The sequence below is a fragment of the Solea solea genome, chromosome 4 (assembly GCF_958295425.1).
Source record: "Solea solea chromosome 4, fSolSol10.1, whole genome shotgun sequence".
Lineage (NCBI taxonomy): Eukaryota > Metazoa > Chordata > Actinopteri > Pleuronectiformes > Soleidae > Solea > Solea solea.
In genome coordinates this window covers 1,968,966-1,991,660 of record NC_081137.1, presented here as the reverse complement: position 1 = coordinate 1,991,660, position 22,695 = coordinate 1,968,966, and the positions used below count along the sequence as shown (strand labels likewise).

At 41.8% G+C, this 22,695-nt stretch overlaps 1 protein-coding gene across 1 annotated transcript; it reads left to right on the top strand.

Moving 5' to 3' along the window:
• The first annotated feature begins 355 nt into the window (after nt 1-355).
• dtx2 (deltex 2, E3 ubiquitin ligase) lies at nt 356-22,252 on the top strand. Its single transcript, XM_058627161.1, has 9 exons — nt 356-955; nt 3,330-3,918; nt 5,591-5,649; nt 14,334-14,579; nt 15,773-15,840; nt 17,951-18,121; nt 19,113-19,274; nt 19,364-19,453; nt 20,230-22,252. Exons 1-9 carry the CDS (start codon nt 643-645, stop codon nt 20,473-20,475), a joined length of 1,944 nt encoding a protein of 647 aa, XP_058483144.1. The 5' UTR covers nt 356-642; the 3' UTR covers nt 20,476-22,252.
• Nucleotides 22,253-22,695: the final 443 nt, after the last annotated feature.

Genomic DNA, 22,695 nt, shown 5'->3' with positions numbered 1-22,695 from the left:
AATAAAGAAACAGAGAAAAAATGTTCAGGACACCTTCAGGTGCGTCTTGTAATTTACTCAAACTAAACTGTGAGAAGAGCGCAAGCATGTATTTAAATGACATCGTTTCGGTTTTTTTCCTGCTTTGTTATTCTTTTTCATTGTATTTAAAGTCGTGCAGATGTCATTTTTGCAAAGCAAAGAAGGACTTTAAACCACCACAAAATGGAAACAAGTGATTTAATTCAACTGTTGAAGTGATTATTTGAGTTTTAATTTTAGTGTATTTGAAGAACCTTCGCACACAAAACTCCTACATTTCTATAAGGTTTCACACGACACATAAAAATATTAAAAATAATCCAATCCATTGTTCTTGATTCGATTGTCAATGTTCCGCACGGCCCGTGAAGGCAGCAGCAGTCTGTCATGTCACGGAGCTAACGTTACGTTGTCCCTTTGAACGCATCAGCTTTGTCAACATGCACTTAAAAGTCTCCCCGCGCTGTTTATTTCATTTTTCAGCTGTTGGCTTCTTCGAAGGTGTTTAGGTAAATTCAAAAAAAGACAATATGCAGCGTTTCAACGAGCCGAGCTAGCCAGAACTGGCACTTTCTCCCCCGGCTAACCACAACGAGTTGTTAGCTCGTGAAGCTAGCGAACATGGCGATTGTGTCCGGCTCCTGTGCCCGGGTGAACGGCTCCAGAAACGGACCCTCCGTGTCCGCGACGCCCTCCGGCTCCGGGGGACAGTCGCAGCCCATGATCGCGGTGTGGGAATGGCAGGACGACCTGGGCTTCTGGCGGCCGTACAGCGGCCAGGTGAGCGCCTACATCGAGCGGTGTCTATCACCGCGGGGCCCGAGAGGAGGAGGAGGACCCGGCTCCACGAGCATCTGCCTCGGACAATCAGACCCCAGCCTGTCGCCTTATCTCATTGACATACCGAGCCTGAAGCAGTTTCGACAGGACACAGGTGACCTTATACTACACATTTATTACGCATACAGTCATGTGTATTTACTAACGTGTTATTAAACTGTAAATATTCCGGGCCCTGTTGGCTTCTGGTTCTAGCCACTTAGCATTAGCATCCAGGAGCCCTGTTGTTTTGGTTCGTGTTTACATAGTTGCTACCTGAGATTAGCCGAGCTCAGGGTGAAGTTATGCGGTTACACAGTAACTCTGAGGCCGTGTTTGTGCGGATTAAGACTGTATTTTTTTTCATTCATCCTGGTTTACTTAAGCAGAGCCTCGGTTTCATGAAAGCAATAACACAAAAGTTGCCATGGAGATTTATTCTGTGTATAAACCTGCTCCAAACCGGACTAAAAGCCGGGTTTAATTCATCCCGAAGGCTTTATCAGTCAGTGTAGGGTGGCTTGCACCTCAAACTCTTACTTAATCCTTGTTTTGCATTTTAGGCCTGTTATGTTTTAACTTGAGTACATTAAACATACCACAGAGCTTGTTTGTTTGTCCTGTTTAAAACCTTATTGTCTCAATGGTAATAACTTATTTTATAATACATTATTTAGAGCTTAAATGGGCTTTAGTGCCACCAACTCTGTGGATTTGTTTATTCATATCTGCATGTGAACGTCATCCGTAGTGTTTGTGAATATGTCCTGTAAATATAGGAAAGAGCAAACACAGTAACTCTTTCAATTTTATTTGCACTTAATCTATGATTATTTTGTTTTTGGTTCTTATTTTAGTGATTGTCTCTTGTATTGTTTACCTTTTTAAAGACCTTTTTTAGTTATTCTTCTCATCCTTTGTTCTTTTATGCTTTGGGATTTGAAATTCACCTCTGCTGATCGCACAGATGCTCCACAATGACAATAAATTGCTTTAGTCTTGAACCTGCCCGATGTTCTGGTGTAGAACGCCATGAATGCACATATATTTGAATCACTTAAACATGACTTGATCTGTAGGGTTTTGGTCAAACTCTCTGTAATCCTGGATTTCTTAATTCTCCCTTTTTGTTTTAAACAATTCTCTGAAATCGCCTGTAACATCATTAGTGGCCTGTTTTGGTTGTATTAGCTCATGTGATTGATCTTAACTTGTTTGAATGTGGGTCCAAAGTGTACTAACGGTGATTAACAGCTGTTAACTGGTGTGTCACAGTGTCAGTGCTCTATAATTGATGTAAAACCACAAACATAAAGCAGGAACATGAGCCAAACAATTGAATGTTCTACCACTGGAGAAGAGCTAGTGGTGGAGTGGCTCAGTGGTTAAGACCGCCTATGGTAAAGACTCTGTGTGCAAAGACTCTGTGGTCGCAAGTTCAACTCCACCCCTGGCAGATAGTACACAATTCCCTTGTAAGTCACTTTGGATAAAAGAGTCTGCTAAATGAAATGTAATGTGACTATAATCAAAGGAACAATTATGTTTCCTCCCACTTTATGGTTTTGCCTAAAACTGAGATTGTCTTCATAATAATGATGATAATACACAGTTTCTGTGTGCTTAACATGACTCAAATAACAAATAGAAGGTGATAGAAAGTAATTAAGACCATAAGAAACCAGAATAGTACAATTATATTAAAAATAAAGCAGGTTAGTGATTAGTCAAATCCAAGGTGAGATGAAAATGTCCCTTAAGTGTTAATAAGGTTTCAGGTGCTGCGGGTGAATTCATTTGGCAGTATGACCTTTTTTTTCCCAGCAGACATTTTGACAGGTCCCAGTTGGAAATTCACAGGCGTTAATAATCAAATTAACAATGGCTGAGTTCCATTTAGCTTCCGCAGTTTCAAGGTGCCTGCTGGTTCACTTTCACACTGTCCTGATGTCTGTGAAATGAACAGAGCCGTCATAAATGTGATCAGTCACATCCTGCTACAAAAAATGTCTGCCTCAAAACAGGCTTTTTCTTGAAAAACACTTTTTTGAACGAGACCTGACATTTGTGTGCAAGTCTTTGAAAGCTCTTGAAAATCAACAATAACATCCATCCTTCTTCTGCTGCTTTTATCTCCACATGAGGGGCGCTGGTGCCAATACCAGTTGACATAGGGCAAAAGCTGGGCTTACACCCTGGACAGGTTGTCAGTCTATCACAGGAACACACCTATCAATCCCTAAATGTGCATGTTTTTGGAGAACATGCAAACTCCATGCAGAAAGGCCCTTGTTTTGACTGGGTCGTGAACCTAGGTCTTCTTGTTGCAAAGGCAAGAGCTCTAACCACTACGCCACAATAACATCTACAGGTTGAGTTTAAAATTCATCAGAAGTCAGCGGAGTGAGGCTAAAATAGGTTTTCAGCTATATAGTAATTCACTGCATTCACTGTTTTCATTGAAAATCATCTCTTATGTTTAATTTCAGGAAAGACGCGGTCAGTGCGTCGGTCCCTGTTCGCCCAGTCCTCGGGCCTCGGCAGTGGCGTTTACTGGGAGTGGCTCAACGACGAAGGAGGATGGACTCCGTACGAAACTCGCACCTCGATCCTTTTGGAGCACAGCTACCAGGCCCGGCAAGGCACTGCGGACCTGGGCCCGCACGGATACAATTACATAGTGGACCTCACGTCTCTGACCCAAGTGAACAAAGCCACGGGCTTCAGGAGGCAGGTGCGGCGCCAGTGTAACCTCCCATACCCGCTGGCCTCCAACGGCCCGCCGGCCATCCCCTCGGGCCCCGCGTGCTCCTGCCAGCAGTGTCTGAGCCACAGCAGCACGGGGCCGATGCCGAGCCGCTCGCGACATTCCTTTTCGTCTGGGAGTCTGAACAGGCCGAGCCTGCAGGGGACGGGGCGAGCTGCGGCGGCTCACCCCACCTCTGTCTACTCGCCGTACCCAAGGAGACCCCTCTCTGTCGGGGGGATGTCTTGGGGCAGCCCCTGGCCTCCTCCAGCGTCTGGAAGTCAACTGTCCGCTCCGCTTCTGACCAGCTCTGCCAGCGCGAACGGGTTAAGGTTGGTATCTGATGTTAGAGTAACACGGGCTGTCGTGGTCAGGAGTTTCAATTCTTCAAAACACCAGTTCTGTGTGGACAAATAGCCGATACGATAAAAGTATTTCGTTAGTCAACCAGTCATTGATTATAAAACTGTTAAACTGTCAATTATTCACGGGCTCTATTTACTTAACAGTTTTTTTTACATTTATCTTTCGGTTGTGTCGAGGCCAAAATATCCATCCAACACACGTCATGGTTGCTGATCCTCCCTTCCCCCTTTTCCTTTGTCTTTCCTGTCTGTGTCCACCTTGATCTATCTTGTAAAACTGGAATTCAGAAGCAAAAAAAAACCCCTAAAACTGCAGCACTGCAGTGGTATGTTGATTTTGGCCCGGACTCTTTGTCTGTATCACCTCCAGCCGCCTTTCCTCTTTGAAATGGCACAAAAAAAAAACTGCTTTCATAGACAAAATTTTCTTGCTTTCACTATTTCCATTTTCTCTCTATTCTTCAATATTTAGTCTTGTCTCAACCGCTGGAAAAAGCTTGTGGAGCACATTCTGTCCTGATCTTGTTGTGATTGCTGCACTCGTATTCCACTTTTACTTTTTACTCAGTGTTGCCATCGATAATAAGGACGTGTGATATTATCGACAAATATTGGTTTAAAAATGTGTTATCAGATATCGTTAAACATGCCAGACTAAAAATTTGTGTAAATGTATATATTTTATTTAAAAGAATATGTCATGTTCTGCACAAATATTTGCAGAACATATTTTATCTGTATAAAAGGTTTGAAATCTTCTCTAAATCTTCTCTAAATAACAGTTATCAGTTTTAAATTTGTCATTTTTATACTAAAATATCAAAAGCTAATAGGAGAGCTTGATCGTTGCACTTCTTCTTCCTCCACACATTTTTTTTTGTCAATATTGAATGAAGATTATCAGGGGATGAAACTGCTCTGCTTCCTGTGGACGCCAGGACGTCCTCATTTTATCAGGGAAATGTTTCCTCCCATTGTTTCACCGTGTCCTCTTATCTGGTTGGAGTTGTGATCTATTAGGTTTTTCGGCCACAGAAGAATTTCTGTCTTATTTCTAAATGTGATTTTACCCTTCTCTCTCAAGTACGGCTTTCCCGGATTATCCCGACGACACACACACACACACAAAACAATAACTTTGATCATTTACTAGTTTCATAGAGAAAATGACGCAGCTCTACTCTTTCTAAAAAAATGTTCAGTGTGTGTTCCCTTTTTAAAACTATGTTGATTGAAGAATTAATGAACGTGTTAAGTCTGTAAAGTAAATAATCGTTGGTCACTGTCAGTTTTGAAAAAGGTGCGGTTAATTCAGAAGCAGGTTTTATTTGCTTGTCTTGATCATAAAAAAACGTTCTAACTCTTCTAGGTTAACTCAAGGTTATCTTCACTAACAGTAACAACAAGTTTTTACTGTATGAAAGTGTAGGAACTGCGGGGTGGGGCTTGCGGTGCTGAACTGGAGCGGGACGGCCTGTTTTAGCTGTCAGTTATTAAAATGATAGGAGGCTAATTTGCCTTATCTCCTGAGCAAATCTCCTAATTAAGTCTGTAGATTTCCTGGGAGAAAACCGCTCCACGTCTTCTTTACTGTTTTACTGACTAACTGTGGCTCTCTTTGCTCCTTCTTTCCCTTCAGTGTTCCCTCCATCTCTGTGCCGCTGAATGGATCCACAAGTGTCAGCTCTGCACTGGCAGGTAAACCAACATCTAAGAGTCCGTCCAGTTTGTCTCTCTTCTGCTGCACCACACAGGGTTGTTTTTTTTATATATCTCCTACAAAGTTTGTGCTTCACGCGGCGCTCGCTCGTCTGCGTTTGTGATGTGCGTGCGTGTCAGTCTGTTTTGGATAAACATGGAGGAAGAACTACAAACAGAACGCACCCTAAACACTAAGCAAATGTAAACAAAAACCATAAAACCGAGAGTAGCAAGGAGTCTCGTCATGAAATCAGAGAGGATTTCATTCACCATGAAACAACAAAACCCAGTTTTTAGGTTGAGTTTGTATAAAAACACCGACTTAACAATTGAAAATAAAACGGCACTTGGAGAAAGTTGAAAAAATGCTGTAAATAACTGAATTGTACAAAGAAGAGACATTTTTCTACTTGTAGTGAGTTACTCGCGGGTAAATTCTCTGGGTCCGTAAATTGAATCCAATGCAGAAGTTAATACAACTTGCATTCTCTTGAGTGTCAGTCAGTCATCATCTACCGCTTTATCCTCCACCAGAGGATCAATAATCAATCAATAATTTCAGGTCTTCTTTATTAAAGAATGGCTGCCATTTTGTACATTTCTGTCCCGCTTAGAGTCAAATAAGCAATAAAACAGGAGACGCCTCAGGCCCGACGTCTCAAACTCACGGCCCCCCGCTAAATATCAAGTTATTTCTGTCCGTTTTTGATATTTATAGATTCATTTAGCTTCATAAATGTTTTTTTTTATTGTGAACTTTATCCGATTCCATTTCAAAACAAACACTTTTTCCCCAAGAAAGTTTGACTTCTTTCACTTCATGAGCCAGACGAGATGCATTTGGGTTTGAGAGGCCTGCTTTAGGGCATACCTATGGTGTGATTGACAGTGGATGTCACTCACAGTGACCTCCCTCCTCCCCAGCTCCACCCTCTCTTCTAAATATGTTCTCCTCGAGTTTCAAAAGCCCAATACGGAGGTGCTGCAAAACTCTTAATATTAATAAATAAAAACATAGTGGGGGTGTGTGTCCAATCTCGCTCAACTCAATACTTTCAAATATAATTTCATTATGTTTAATTATCAGTCATATAAAAAGATAAATCAAGATAATTTATTGGTGTTACTGTGGCCGTTTAGATATTTATTCATCCTATCAGCCATTTACGTGACAGTAGTTCAAGACATAACGTAATCTAGATAAAAGTTTGTCGTGAAAAAGTAGAGGGGAAAAAAAACTTATTTGTGCTGCTGAGGTTTACACACACACACACACACACACACACTCACTCACATACATCAGTCTCCAGGGCTTTCCCTCAGGGAAAGTGTGTATTAAACGGCCAGTGAGCAGCAGCTCTGTCCACAGAGGTCAGAAGGTCGGAACACAACTGTCACGTCTGTTTAGAGCCGACAGGAAAGGCTAACCCTTCTGTTTCCGTCCTGTCATTGCCGACTTCTCATCACCGCAACTCCTAGACCGTTTGTGTTATCTAGAAAATTCCAAAACTATGGACTGGTGATGTGTCCAGGCTGTGACCCCGCCTTTCATACTATGTCACAGTTGCCACAGCAACCCTGCTTGACCAACATGTGGAGGATAAAGCAGAAAAAGATGGATGGATGGATTCTGGAAAGCAGAGAAACAGATCTTTGCGCCTATACACTTGTCATTACGATAGAACCAAGATTCACCAGTGCGTCAGACGTTTGTGACGTCAGCTTCTCAGTACCGCAATTCCTAAACGTTTGAATAACTGCCAGATGTGAAGGTTATCTTGGAACAAGGGGCAGAAGAACTCACTGTTTGAACATTTTTGACAATTCTACAGCCATAAAATCAAAATAAATCCATACAGCCAGAGTTAAAGTAACTCCGATAACCACCTTGACAACGGTGATGATGACCACAGAACATAAAACCTGAGGCTGTTGCAGGCTCAACAGAAGTGGACAGATGAAGACGGGAAAACTCTCCCCGGTCCTTTAAAAAACGTGGATTGTTTTTTGCTGAGGCTGCAGATGGTCGTCTCAGTGTCTGGCTCCGGCAGCTTGGACCGGACCTGCTTTATGTCAACAGTCCAGATTGTCGGTGGTGGATTAATCGTGAGGGGAATGGACGTTTTCTTGGCCCGCTGAAATATTACCCGCTTCAATATCACTCAATCATGGTTTAAATGCCACAGCCACGTCTGAGGATTCTTGCTGACCATGTGCGTCCCCCCATATGGCCACAGTGTTCCCGTCTTCTTGTGGCCGTGTTCTGCTCCAGTGACGCTAACAGCTAACTGCTGAGTGTGCAGACTTGTGTTGAAGGTGATGGCTTTGGTGTCGTTTGGTGTTCGCTCAGGAGGAGGCTTTGCTTTGTTTTTGTTATCCACCGTTACCATAAGAAACAACATCATCTCACTGTTGTCTTATTCTGGGTATGGGCATGAGGGCATAGATGGAGGTCAAGCTGCGCTCACAGCACCCTCTGCTGGGCAACTTGTTAGTTACTGTCAGGGCAACAACTCAAATGTTTCCCAAACCTGGAAATAATGATTTTCTCAAATGTCTTGTTTTGTCCACAAAACAAAATCATTCAGTTTTAATGATTTCTTTCTTCAAAATATTCACATTTAAGAAGCTGGAAAAAGCAGAAAAAAACTTTCGATTATCAAAAGAGTTGGCGATTACTTTGGATGTTTTGAAACTGAACATGTTAAGAGTTTGAATTATCACTGGCAGTCGCCCTGCAAAGTTGCACTATATGGTCATATATAATGAAACGTTTATTAATTTAACTAATTTTAAATGTAAACATTATTTTTTAATGATGCATTTGGTTAGAAAGATTCAAATTTAATTTAATTGTGTAAAATGTGCACAACAGTACTCAAGGGTTAGGACCAGTTCTAATATGAGTCACACTCGTACAGTTAAGCACATTATTATATTCTACTTTCATTATCTGATTTTTTACCTATATCTAACCTAATTATTGATATCAAATACTTGCATTTTTTTGTGTTGAATTATTTCAAGCCTGGAATATGTCAGTCAGGGTGAGGGGAATTGTGACAGTGCTGTCTCATGGCAAAAGTATGTTTTTTTCCCATATGCCGAACATGGCCAAAAAAAACACGCCACCTTGTGGAGAGTAGTAAAAATTGCCACTTCCAAGACAAAAGCCCAGATTGACACCCAGATATAATAAAATGCAATATATTATGCTTTTTTTTCAATTCATTGTCACAACATTTATTGTTGATCCTTTTAAGATAAAAGATAAAACGGGATAATTTAGGCAGCTTTTATAAAATGAGGGAGGAAAACACATCCAGGGCAGCAGGTGGCAGCATTTCCTATAGGTGATGGTTTTTTTTTCTCTGTTTTAGCAAAAATGTTTTTAAATAACATTAATTTCAGCTGCCATTTTTCTTTCATTTGTCCAGCGAGGACATGAACGTTGATTGATCACAGGTGGAGTTGCTTTTGCACAAAGGCACACTGATTTAAAAGCCTTTGTGTATTTTCCGTGACTTGGTACATTCCACTCCTCCCCTCTGTGTCGATCTATTTGGAATGTTCCACTTCCGGAGCTTTTTCCAAGCGGAGACCGGAACGGCAGCAGGACGAGGTGCAGCAGGACGAGGAGCAACGCGGACAAACGTGGTAACTGCTGTTTAAAATGATCCGCACATTTCTTAGACTCTGTGTTGATGTTCTGTTCACACCTGCTGTTAACGTCCGACTTTAGCGATCCGCTCACAGGTGTTGAGATTACACCTGCGACGCTAATGTGACGTCACTGCTCCGCAGCAAACACGATCTTCGTCTAACCATCAATGCGATAGTATGTCGTCAAAACTGTCCAAATATGAACTTTCTTAGTATAATATATCAGAAACGTTAAAATATAAATTGTCCACACATGTCATCAAAAAACTGTCCAAAATGTCCGCAACAAAAAATGTCAATAGACTGTTAAGAATGAGTATCTAGTCTGGCCAGTAGGGGGCAGGTTAGCTGCCGCTAATTTGACGTCACTGCTCCACAGCAAACACACATCACCGTGTAACCACGTACCTGTGTGTTTTCATAAAAGTGACGTAGTGTCAAATATGTCATTATATAGTATGATGTCATACTGTCAAAAGCTGTCCAAATATAAACTGTCAAAACATTTCCTAGTATAATGTCAACAAAAAGTTAAAATATGAACTGTCTAAAAGTGTCTTAGTATGTCGTAAAAAGAATATGTATATTATTTAGTAAACTGTCCAATTATCAACTGTCAAAAAAGTCCAAAGATAGTATGTCAACAAAAACTGTCCAAATATAAACTATCAAAGAATGTCATAGTATGTCAACAAAAAATGTCAATATACCATTAAAACTGTTAAGAATGAGTTTATATTTGAAATTAACAGACTATTTTTCATACTTATGTCACAGCAGAGTGGAAATTAATTATCTTGATTGTGCAAAATAAATAAGCAAAAAAAATAGCTGTGGGGGCGCTAGCATAGAAGTAAAGGAGGTAGAAGCTTTTTCAGTCTGCTATTGTAGTCGTATCGGTAGATCTCGCCTTGTTTGCAGATATCCCATGTACCGATAATATGCATCCCGACATTTCGATGTCAGTTGTAAACAAACAACATCTTTTGCTCTGAACAAACTAGGGCTAAAACTATTGTATTTTAAAGTATTAAATTAAGCTTTCTGATTTTACAGCTTCTTAAATGTGAACATTTTCTGGTTTCTTTGCTCCAGAGAACAAAGAAATCATTCAAACTCAATCATTTTTGCTTTGCGGACAAAAAAAAGACATTTGAGAATCTCATAATTTCCAGGTTTAAAAAAACCCTCAACATTTTATCACATTTTCAGGGCCGAACGATGACTCTTTCACCTGTGATTTCATCGCATCAGGCGGACGTTAACAGCACTTGTCAAGAGAGCCTCTGTTTAATGTGTCTGCATTTTTTTCATTGTTAACAGCTGACTTTAGTGAAAACCAGATTCACTTGTTTGCTGCTTTTTCATGCTTCAGCCAGTCAAACTCAACTGCATCTCTTTGTAGCTCTTCAATGTTGGGATGTTAAGACATGTTTTTCATAAACACTCATTTTGGACAAATTCAATACATACTGTAATAAACCTTCTTTATTCAAACACTTCCATGTTTCATCCATGTTTAGGTCACTGCACCTTCTAAGTACCATTATTGTTCACTACTTCATTAATGTTTCAGCCACTCCCACATTTATATTAAACACAGACTAACAGCTGCAGTTAAAGGGATAGTTTGGGCTTTTCTCAAGTCTGCTCGTACACATCATCAACACTCACTTTGTCCACGAAGCACCCTCAAACCCACACACTTGCTCTGCCTGATAACATGGCTGACAGCAGGGACAGCCTAAGGTCTTTTTCCTTCTGTCCCTGCTGGCAGCCATGTTATGAGTGAGAGTCAGTGTCTGGAACACAGGCTGCTTCATAAACAAAGTCACTGTTGATGCTCATACAACCACACTTCACAAAACCACAAACTGTGTGACTGGTTGAGGCATTGAAACTCTGACAAGTAAAGTCTAGTTTTCTTTGGATTAGTGAAAGTGGCAAAATTCAATCAATAAATACACCATTAAATAATGACTCAAATGTGGCAAATTCATTCACATTGGAATAAAATACATAAATGTCTTATTAAATGTGCCATTCATTCATTAAAATACCAATTCATTTGATGTATAAAAGAAAACATAATTACTTGATTATTTAAGGAATTATTTCATGATGCACTGCAACACAGGACCATGAAATAATTCATTCAAAAGTCAAGTAATTCTGTTTATTTTACATCAAATCAATTGGTATTTGAATGAATTAATGCCACATTTAATAGGAAATGTATGTATTTCATTCCAATGTGAATGAATTTGCCACATTTGAGTCATTATTTAATGGTGTATTTATTGATTGAATTTTGCCACTTTCACTCCATGCTTTTCACCTGTTAACAATAGAACAAATCATGTGCACACATTAATCACACAGAAGTCTAAATCATGTGTTTATCATTTTTAAGCAGCAGTTACTGGACAGCAGTACCCCAACTGTGTGGTCAACAGTCCAGAGAGTGGACCCCTGTCAATTTTTTTGTGTTTTTATGGGATTTCTTGGGGAATTTTTTGGGAAAAAATGTGAAACAAAATGGTATAACCCCCTGCTGTCATCTGTGCAGGGGGCCGGGGGAGCACAGCCCAGCCCCGGCCCCAGTTTGGCCCCGGCGCCGGGGCCAAGTGTTCGGAGCATGCTGGATTTGAACCAGCCACAGCCGGACTGGCACAACCTCCTCGCGGTTGCGAACCAACCCACCACGCCACGAACCCTTTGGAGGTTTGGGTTGGAGCTCTGGGCGTTTTTGAGTCTTCACTTTGGCTGTGGAACCTTAAACCTTGAAGTATAAGGGAATTGAACCCTCATCGTCAGGATTGAAAGGCTGCTCTCTAACCAGTTGAGCTAACTGTCCACACTCTTCCTCACGTTTTCTCAGACCTATTCACTCTCTGTGTTGAATATTGTGCTTAAAAAGTTGCTTCATCTAAGATTCGAACCCCTGACCTCAGGAACTCTAGTCTTTGACTAAACCACGTGAGCTATTTATCCTTGTGTGCAGGATATTAACCTTTGGTGGAATTTCAATAATCGATTACCCATGACTTCACAGACCTCAGACTGATGAAATATTTAACGATGTCTGTCTTATGTCTTTGGCCAGTTGTTTGGTGTAGTGGTTACTGCTCTTACCTTTGAAACAAGAACTTCTGGGTTCGAGACCCAGTTAGAACAAGCATCTTTGTGGAGTTTTTCATCTTCTCCCCGTGTGTGTGGGGCTTTTCTCTGGGTTCTCCGGCTTCCTCCCCCTGTGGTGGGGGTGCTGTGCCAAGCTCAGCTGTCCATAGGGTGATAGGCGGAGTACACACTGGACTCTTCGCCAGTCCACTCAAAACATACAGTGATGAGGTAAATTTCCACTTAAACATTCACGTCATGTAAGATTCGAACCCCTGACCATAGAAACACCAGTCCATGTCTAAACCATGTGAGCTATCTGTCTTTCCTTGCTTTTCCCCACAATTTGGAAGTCTTTCAATAATAGAACCCATGACTTCAAAAAAAACGTCAGACTGATGAAATGTTTAATAACGTCTGTCCCCCAAGTTGAACGACATGGTTGGTGTAGTGGTTAGTGCTCTTGCCTTTCAAACAAGATGATCAGGGTTCGAGACCCACTTGGAACAGGGATCTTTGTGGAGTTTTTCATCTTCTCCCCGTGTGTGTGGCTTTTCTCTGGGTTCTCTGGCTTCCTCCCACAGTCCATCAATCATCTACCACTTTGTCCTCCACTTGAGGGTTCTGTGCCAAGCTCAGCTGTCATAGGGTGATCGGTGGGGTTCACCCTGGACTGTTCGCCAGTCCATTCAAAACATGCAATACAGTGATGAGGTAAATTTCCACTTCATGTATGATTCGAACCGCTGACCATAGGAACACCAGTCCATGTCTGAACCATGTGAGCTATTTGTCTTTGCATGCTTTTACTTCCAATTTGGAAGTCTTTCAATAATAGAACTCATGACTTCAAAAAAACGTCAGACTGTTGAAATATTTAAGAACGTCTGTCCCCTCTGCTGCGCAATGTGGTTGGTGTAGTGGTTAGTGCTCTTGCCTTTGAAATGAGAAGACCGGGGTTCGAGACCCAGTTGGAACAAGTATCTTTCTGCATGGAGTTTTTCATGTTCTCCCCGTGTGTGTGTGTGGCTTTTCTCCGGGTTCTCTGGCTTCCTCCCACAGTCCATCAATCATCTACCACTTTGTCCTCCACTGGAGGGTTGCGGGGGGTGCAGTGCCAAGCTAAGCTGTCATAGGGGGATAGGCAGGGTACACCCAAGACTGTTCGCCAGTCCATTCAAAACATGCAATACCGGGATTAGGTAAATCTTCACACTGTTCCACTTAAACATTCACTACATGTAAGATTCCAACCCCTGACCATAGAAACTCCAGTACTTCCGTAAACCACATGAGCTAAACGTCCTTCTATGCTTTTTCTTACAATTTGGAAGTCTTTCAATAATAGAACCCACCACTTCAAAAAAACGTCAGACTGTTAAAATATTTAATAACGTCTGTCCCCTGTGCTGGGCAACATGATTGGTGTAGTGGTTAGTGCTCTTGCCTTTGCAATGAAAAGACCCGGGTTCGATCCCCGTTTAGAACAAGGCTTCTTTCTGCACGGAGTTTTCATGTTGTCCCTGTGTGTGTGAGTTTTCGCCGGGAACTCTGGCTTCCACAGTCCAAATATAGGGATTAGGTTAATTGGTCACTTTAAATTGACCACAGGTGTGAAAGGAAATGAGCGGCAATACCCAGCCTTATAAGCGATATCTGTGTGGTTTTAACGTGAACGGTCTTGATCGGGTTGTTGCTGCTTTTCGAGAAACATCCGCTGCTGCTACATTTCTCATTTCTCTTTGATTTGTTTGTTTCTTTATTTTTACTCTTGCATATCTCCACTTGCTCTCAACCCTCACCTTCTTCCACCTTGCCCCCGCCTCCCCTTCCCCCTACCTCCCGTCCTTTTTCCTGCTTCTAAAACCTGACCCCCGTCCCACCCTACCCCACTCCAGGCATGGCCTCCATTTTGATGTCAGCAGTGGGACTCGGCGTGCACTTCACCGCTGCCCCCCTCCCTCAGCAGCAGCAGCAGCAGCAGCAGCCACATCATCATCATCAGCAGCAGCAGCAGCCTGCTCCTCTCTCTCTTCCTCCTCTCCTCCCCTCAGCCAGCAGACCCAGCAAACCCCACAGCAGCCACAGCAGCAGCAGCAGCAGCAGCAGTTCAGTTAGGAGAACAAAGAGGCAGCACAGGAGAGGTAGCTACCACCATCTCACCACGCCACCTGCCCCCTTCCTCCACCTCTTTTTCTTCACTACCACAAAGCTTCAAGAACATTTCATCCTCCGTCATCTCATTCCATTTGTCTTTCATGTGTCTGCGGCGTGCGCTCACACCGCCACACTGTTGCTGAACGACGTGCTGCCGTACGGTCGAGAGCATAGGCTGTCAACCCACTTTTTTAACTTCTTCTGACACTCAGCCACTGCTGATCTTTCTGCTGCTCCCTCCTCCTCCTCCTCCTCCTCCTCCTCCAATACTTTCACTCCACTCACTGCCGTCATTATTAACTATGTCTCCATACTCGTTTCTGTGTCTCTGTGTCCGTTTTATGAGAGGAAAAGGTGCAAAATGTGGATTACAGCAAATCTAGCATTAGAATATTTAAAAAATCTACATTTAAGAGTTGTTTTTAAAAGTTTAGAGTAACAAACTAATGGAAAGATAAAAAAATACAGGAAATATGAAGCTGAAACACTAAATCTCAGTCATGTTATGATTCTTTTTTTTTTCTATGATATCAAATGTAATAATACTCAGTTTGCTGTGGTTCGCCACACAAATCGACCTTTCCCAATGTTTTACAAACCAAAAGAACCCGTCTACTAACCCGGAAAAGAAGCACATAGATGATAAATAATTGTTATGTTACTTGAGTCCATCAATAAAGAGGCTTCACTTTTGCATCATGAGCTTCATTTTATCATTTGTTTCCATCTCGTCATCGCTGTATTAAAATGTCAGGACCTTCACTCTCACTGTCAGACATGAAAAACGTGTTAAAGTCTGTAAACGGAGCCGATAATCATATACTTTTTTCCCTCATTGTTTAAAAATCGGGTGATTTTTCGGTGTACATTTCTTTCCTCCCCTAAACAGACTTGACAAACATGTTTGTATGTGAGAGAACGTGACAGTGTGTGTGTGTGTGTGTGTCATTATTCATCAACACTGTCTCTATATGTGTACATCAGCCATTTTGTCTCTCATTTTTGGATGTTTGATCACAAAAGGTGTCACAATATAACAGAGTATTAGACTTATTTATGTTAATAACCTGATATTTCACCTCAGAGGTCAGTGCGGCGACTTGCGACGCAGACTTTTTTGTTGTCCAATCAGCTCATTGATGTGTTTTTGTGTGCGTTTTCTGCCTCGTCTCTGTTTCAGCCTCGGCTCAGAGACCTGAGGAGGTGATTCAGCGCTACATGGAGGTGGTGAAGGGCGTCTCTGATGAGGTAAATGCAGCGTCACTCGCAGAAGTCACTGTTTTAATAACGAGGCCGTTTCTCAGTGTTCATACATGTTTGTGTACTCAGTCCTAATACTGCCTCCAGATCAGCAAGTTCTCACACCTGGAAGTGTTCTCGCTCTGTCTATTTGACCAAATATGCATCAGGTGGTGACTTGTGTATCCCAGAATGAACATGTCAGTAAAGGGTTACGCCCCGGCCTATGGGTAACCTGAGCGGAACACAAACGTGCTCTCCCTTTATTCCCCCTAACTCCCAGAGACCAAGACGACCAAAGTTGCAGTCCAACACAAATGTATTTTTAAACACATGGCAGTTTAACTTCAGGTTGAGCAAGACAAACAACAAAATAGAAAAAACGAACTTACCTGTCCACTGGGGATGTCACGATTATAGATTATTGTCAGAGAATGAATCACGATATTACAATTATCACGATTATTACTAACCCTAACCCACATGAACACTGCTTAAAGGTCTTAAAAGTTTTATTTATTTATTTATATCTTTTGATGCCAACATGACAAAATAGCAAAAAAAAAACACTACACTATTATGTAGGAACAATTATTAATCCCCCAGGGGAAATGTTTCAATTATTTAAGGCAACAATTGTCATCTATACCAAAAGTTTATTTTAATCGTTTTCCTATCATGCATCTGCTATTGTGGTTTGTTTATTTCATGTTTAAATTACAATGACCAAAATAAATGTGTAATAAATGAAACGGACGTCACATGACGTATAACGCGACGTCAAGTGAACGCCGCGTAACTCGTCACTGTGTCGTACATGATTTGTAGTTGAACATTATTAACACAATTTAACCCAGTTAGTGTGCGTTTACCTTTACTCTGGCGTACAGAGTCGGGTGCTTGTCCTGCAGATGACCAAACATATGACTCGTATTTCCTCCTTTCCTTTGTTAGAGGGAGTAACTTCCTCTGCCATACTTTAACGATCAGGAACGGCTCTTTTCTGCAACTCACACGGAACAAAAACAAACAGGTCAGCATGGTCAAAGGCAGTGAGAGTCTCCAGCAGGCGTCCTTTTAAAGCCGGCCTGGTCAGCTCCTGACCAATCAGCATCTCCACTCACCACCTGCAAACATCAACACAACCGGAGCAGCACCTCCCTCTGGCAGGGAGGATGAACTACATAAACACACTCAAAATACCCAAGATCATAACCAAAGAAAACCCACGGTCACTGTAAAAGTTAAAAACTTGAAATAAAACCTTTTCTACGTCACGGGACGCAGTTTTCAGGTCGTTTGAGGCGAGAAATGAGAATTTAGAATTCAAAAAATGTGGTTTGTGGATGAAGATATGACACAATTAATCGGAATGTTATGAAAGTCGCAACACGGCCTGAACTGGGATCTTCAAATGGCAGGAGGCGCAATATTTCTTAAAGCCAAAATGTGTGAAAAATGTACAATTTTAGATGAAATACTGTCCTGATCTGTACACATCGTATTCTACAGACTGAAGAAAACGCCGCTGTTTCTCACAGATCTGTACAAATATCACGCAAGTCATCATTTTAAAAATGTCATTCAAATGAAACGGGTACCACCACCCTCTCATATCGCAATCCTAATGCCAGTCGATTCAATATTTCTACAAAACCGCTCAGCCCTGACGGAAAACTTCAAACAAAACCCTTTCTTTGTTGCTGAAACTCACCTTTTAAGATCATTAGAGGCGAGAAATGAGTTATTGATGATTTAAAAATGTGGTTTATGTGTGAAGATGTGAGGATGATGACGAATATATACTAAGTGAGTGTACAAGGAGGCACTGTCGTTCCCTTAAGCTTCCCCTTAATTACAGACCAGGAAGCTGTGAATCTGGACACTAACACTTACGAACTCGTAGTATCTTGTTTATTTTACGTGCTTTTAAGGGTTAAGGTGTGGAACAATGTTTCCTTACTTGTGGAAAACACCAGGGGGCAGTATAAGGGTCAGATATATTCAGTCTGTCAGGTTAAGTGCTGAAAGAGCTCTGTCGTTGTTGCACGAGGCCCTAAAATGAAAGAACAAAAGGATTTTGCCACGATAAACACACCATTTCCTGTCTCCTCTGCAGGACTGCATTATCTGCATGGATCAACTGTCCAATCCATCCGGCTACGAGACGCCGTCCGCCACAGAGGACGGAGGCCAGAGCATCCCGCCCGCCGCCGTGGGGAAGTTCATCAAATGTGGACACACCCTGCACATGCTCTGCATGCTGGCCATGTACAACAACGGCACAAAGGTGCTTCACGCAGAGTGCAGCTCATGTTTTCTAATGACGTTTGTTCATTTAGATTCTCGTTAGTCACCCGTGTGCTTACAGTCTTTTCTTCCTTGTATTTTTTATCGGGAGGGGAAACACAGTCACGTATGACTCAGATTAACTCAGTAAAACGACACATTATGACGACAAAAATCACTTTTTTTATGAGCAATATCAATTTAGAACTTCCTCCGTCGTCGTTCTGTGCTTCATTATCTTACAGATTAGTGGTCTTGTTGTTGCCTAGCAATGGTGTAATCCAGATTTGGCCAGCTAAAGCGACACAGAATGTTAGATATTTTTTTTTTGCTAAAATATTGGGAGTCGACCCTTTTTAAAACATCAGGTAAAGAAAATATATCTTGGTCATTTATTCCTGAGAGAATTGACTTAAGGCTGAGGTGAAAACATTGAGAGTTCAGCTTGTTTAGTGAATTGATGCTCTCTTTTTTTAAGCTCCTCCCACCACACGAACACGGACAGACAATCGCATTTCACATGCGACACATTTCTGAAAGGCTCCGCCCATATTTGACCCACGTTTTATTGCGTTAGTTGTCCGATTCTTTGACTTTCCTCTCGTTACTTTGTTAGATTTCTTTGCTCTGAAGGCAGATTTTCACTGCTGGAAAAGCGACCTCGGAATGGCATCTATCGCACAAATTGCGTCTGATGCTCGAGTTAAAATCTCTCAAACTGCGCAGACGCGGCGGCCAATCGGCATCGAGATTCTCTCGTATGACGTCACGTACTTGGCGGCGTCCAGACTCCACTGTACGTCACTTTTATCTCTCGCGGAAACCTCTGCAGAGAAGAAAACCGTCGTCTTGTGCGGCTTCACAACACAACACAACCACAACGAAGCCGGACTCGGCGCGTTACTGCGCGTTGGTGATGGAGAAATCAACGTTGACTTGCTTCGTATTGATTTCGTTTCTCTCTCTGTGTCTGTGTGTCCGTCTGTCCTCAGGACGGCAGCCTGCAGTGTCCGTCGTGTAAGACAATCTACGGAGAGAAGACGGGAACTCAGCCCAAGGGCAAGATGGAGATTTACAGCATCGGGCAGTCGCTGCCCGGCCACCCGGACTGCGGCACCATCCAGATCATCTACAGCATCCCTCCTGGAATACAGGTAACGCTGAAAACTGTTGTTAGATTGTTGTCGCAGCTGATGTGAAGTATTAAACTTTTGTTTTTGTTTGTGTCGTCCTCCGTCGTCAGGGTCCAGAGCATCCAAACCCAGGACAGCCGTTCACCTGTCGAGGATTCCCACGCTTCTGTTTCCTCCCGGACAACGACAAAGGCAGGAAGGTCAGCGTCAGGTTTTTTTTGTTTTTCTCCGTCTCATTAAACAGGGTTGTTGTCATAGTGACGCCTGCGTCCTCATGTTCACACACCGCGGTTTTCTTGTCAACAACGTAAAAAAAACGAGAGCGGGAGGAGGTTCGAGTTTGGTCCATGTGTCGCCTAAACCCGCAGTTGCCATGGTTACTATTATTGTATTATTAGACGATGTTAAAACGTTAAAAACTGATCAATATTTCACAAAATATAGCACTTTAAGTGTATTTTTATCCTTCTTTAATAACATGCTGACAAAAACCTTGTGGTAAAAATATACAATAGTTTATTGATTTGCAGAGATGAAGTCACTTCCTTCAAATCTATCAATCTAATATATTAATTTAATTTAATTTAATTTAATTTAATTTAATTTAATTTAATTTAATTTAATTTAATTTAATTTAATTTAATTTAATTTAGTGGGTGAAACCACCCTTTCATTTAACGAGGTTCATTGAATGCATTGAGTCACTCGTTGTCATGTCGACTCTTGTTTTTGGTTTTAATCATGGTGAGAAAACGCCTTTAAATGATCAAACATAACCTTTGACCCTTAGTTGAAGCTCAGGATGTAACTTTTCACTATTTGTTTTGTTGCCACGGCGACTCAGCGTCTCATTTCCCCGCTGCTGGAAACTCAAATAAATAAATCCCCCGACGATGTCGTTCACGCGCTGTGGAAAATTTAATTCATTTATTACGTTTCCTCGTCCTCATCCTCGTCCTCTCCGTCTTCGTCTCAGGTGCTGGAGCTGCTGAAGGTGGCGTGGATGCGTCGCCTCATCTTCACCGTGGGAACGTCCAGCACCACGGGAGAGCCCGACACCGTGGTGTGGAACGGCATCCACCACAAGACGGAGATGATGTCCAACCTGTCGGGCCACGGCTACCCGGACCCCAACTACCTGGACAATGTCCTCTCTGAGCTGGCGTCTCAGGGCGTGACGGAGGACTGCCTCCGGCCTGCAGGTGGCGCCGGCAGCAGTTAGATCGCAGCGTCACCTCCGCGTTTCACCACTGACTTAAACTTCTTCCTCGTGTTCTTCACCATCAGCGTCTGCTCAGATCTTCACCGACCGCGGCGGCGCGTTTGAGGAGGTTCTCGCGAGGAGGAGGAGGCGTCGCCACATTCCGTCTCATCACGCGCTCTAGGAACACGGACTCCAACCGGAGATCGTGGTTCTTGTTTTTCCTTTTTTTTTTTTAAACCTTCCATTAACTCGTGGTCGTCTGGATCCTCCGGACCCGTTGCCACGACGACAGCAGTTTATTGACCGAGCATAAAAAAAAAAATCTCATCAAGCACTTTAGTTGTGACGATGCATTTTAGCCGAGGTGTGTGGTTTTTCCCAGTAAAGTCCGTTTAAAGGGATAGTTCATGTTTTGTTTGTAGTGTGGAGCGTGTATACATTACGCTCTATGCACTTCCTGTGAGGAGAAACAGCTGAAGACGAGTGAAACATGGCTCCCAATAAGGACCATAGATATATAAAATATGTCGGCTTAAGTCTATGATTTCTTACTGTTACATTTTACTGTTCGAAAGTCTTTTTTTGACCAGGACACTGATGTTTGTCTCCCCTGCACCAAAGCCCATTGAAAAAATCAGCGATTTAAGCTCACAGGGACGCAGTAGCTGCAAGGCTGTGCTCGTCTTCTTCTGTATATTAATTTCACTTTGGTAAATGTTAAAGTAAGCATTTCAAACACAGAAGTCACAGAATAACGCATGTGGACATCCTGATGGGGGCAGCAGTGAGTCAACATCTGCTGTCGTGCTGTGATGTAATATCAAGTGATTTTCTCCATGGGCTTTGGTGTGGGAGAGAGAGTTGTTTACAGAACGTCAGTTTTCTGTCAAAATAAAGCAGCAAATATAATCTTCACTTAAGCCGATGTTTATTTTATTAAATGAGTGTTTTGTTAAGTGGTTAAAATCTGTGATGTTTTGTTTTGCTGTTCATGTTTGTCGCGCCACAAGCTAAAATTGTTGATTTCTTCAATGGGGTTTGGTGCGAGACTGTGCAACTTACAAACGTCGCCGTTTCACAGCAAAATAAAATATCGCAGACTTTTCTTGAGTGGTTAAAATGTGTTTCCTGAGGTTTTAGCCATGATTTCACTCCCTGTCCTCGGCTGTTTTTCAGCACATGTAGAGTCACGTGTTTGTAAACTCACTGATTTTTTTTGTTCCCACAGCCACAAAAAAAAACCATGAATTTTAAAAATTGGGAGGTTATGCAATTAAATGTATCTGCGGAAAAAAACAACAACAAAAAACACTGAAATCTTAGTAGCAAAGTCACGATATATTAGTGCATTTGATGAAAAGGGGCAATACTTTTACTGATGTAAATAAAAAACGTGAATAAATCCAATTATGTTAAAAAAAAAACAACAGGTCACATGAATCCATAAATGTCTGGTTGTATATTTTTTTTCCCGATGTTTAACACGTTTTATTTCCTCTGCGTCTGTTTTTATTCACATCAAATGTCACGTTTGTTGAGAAGGTTTTTGTTTCGTTTCGTTTTTTTTAGTTCAGTTTGAACGACAGAAAAAGGACAAAAAAGGACATTTTTCACAGTGTGACAATCACGGTCGTGGAACTCCGTCTTGATTAAACAAGACACGTGAAGCCACGGCGAGGAAAACGCTCTCTCATCGACGACGACGCATCACTCTGCTCCATTGAGTCCTGACATGTATACGAGCAAAACTGGAAAATAAACGTCTGCAATAAAGAAATAAACTTAATTAAATCTACTTTAATCTCATGTTTTTGGGGGGTTGTCTGTGCCTTTTGTCCTCGTCTTTCAGGAATTTTTATCTGAATTTGGTACAAATGTTCACTCCAAGGAAACAGAAACACAAAATAACGAGAGAAACTCAGAGAAACTGACCTTTTATACTGGAACCATCATCAGCTTCACCTGAACACACACCTGCAGTTCATCACATCAAAGAGGTAACAATGTCACAGTAGTATGTCGTCCAAAATCACTTAAAAACGTCATAGTATAGTATGTCGTCCAAAATCACTTAAAAACGTCATAGTATAGTAAGTCATTTAAAATCACTTAAAAATGTCTTAGTATGTCGTCCAAAATTATGGAATTAGATTTGTGTCAATATTTTCAAACACTTTTTCAGAAGCAAACACAATATTGATTAAATCATTCAAAAATATACAATTTTATTGTTTGAAA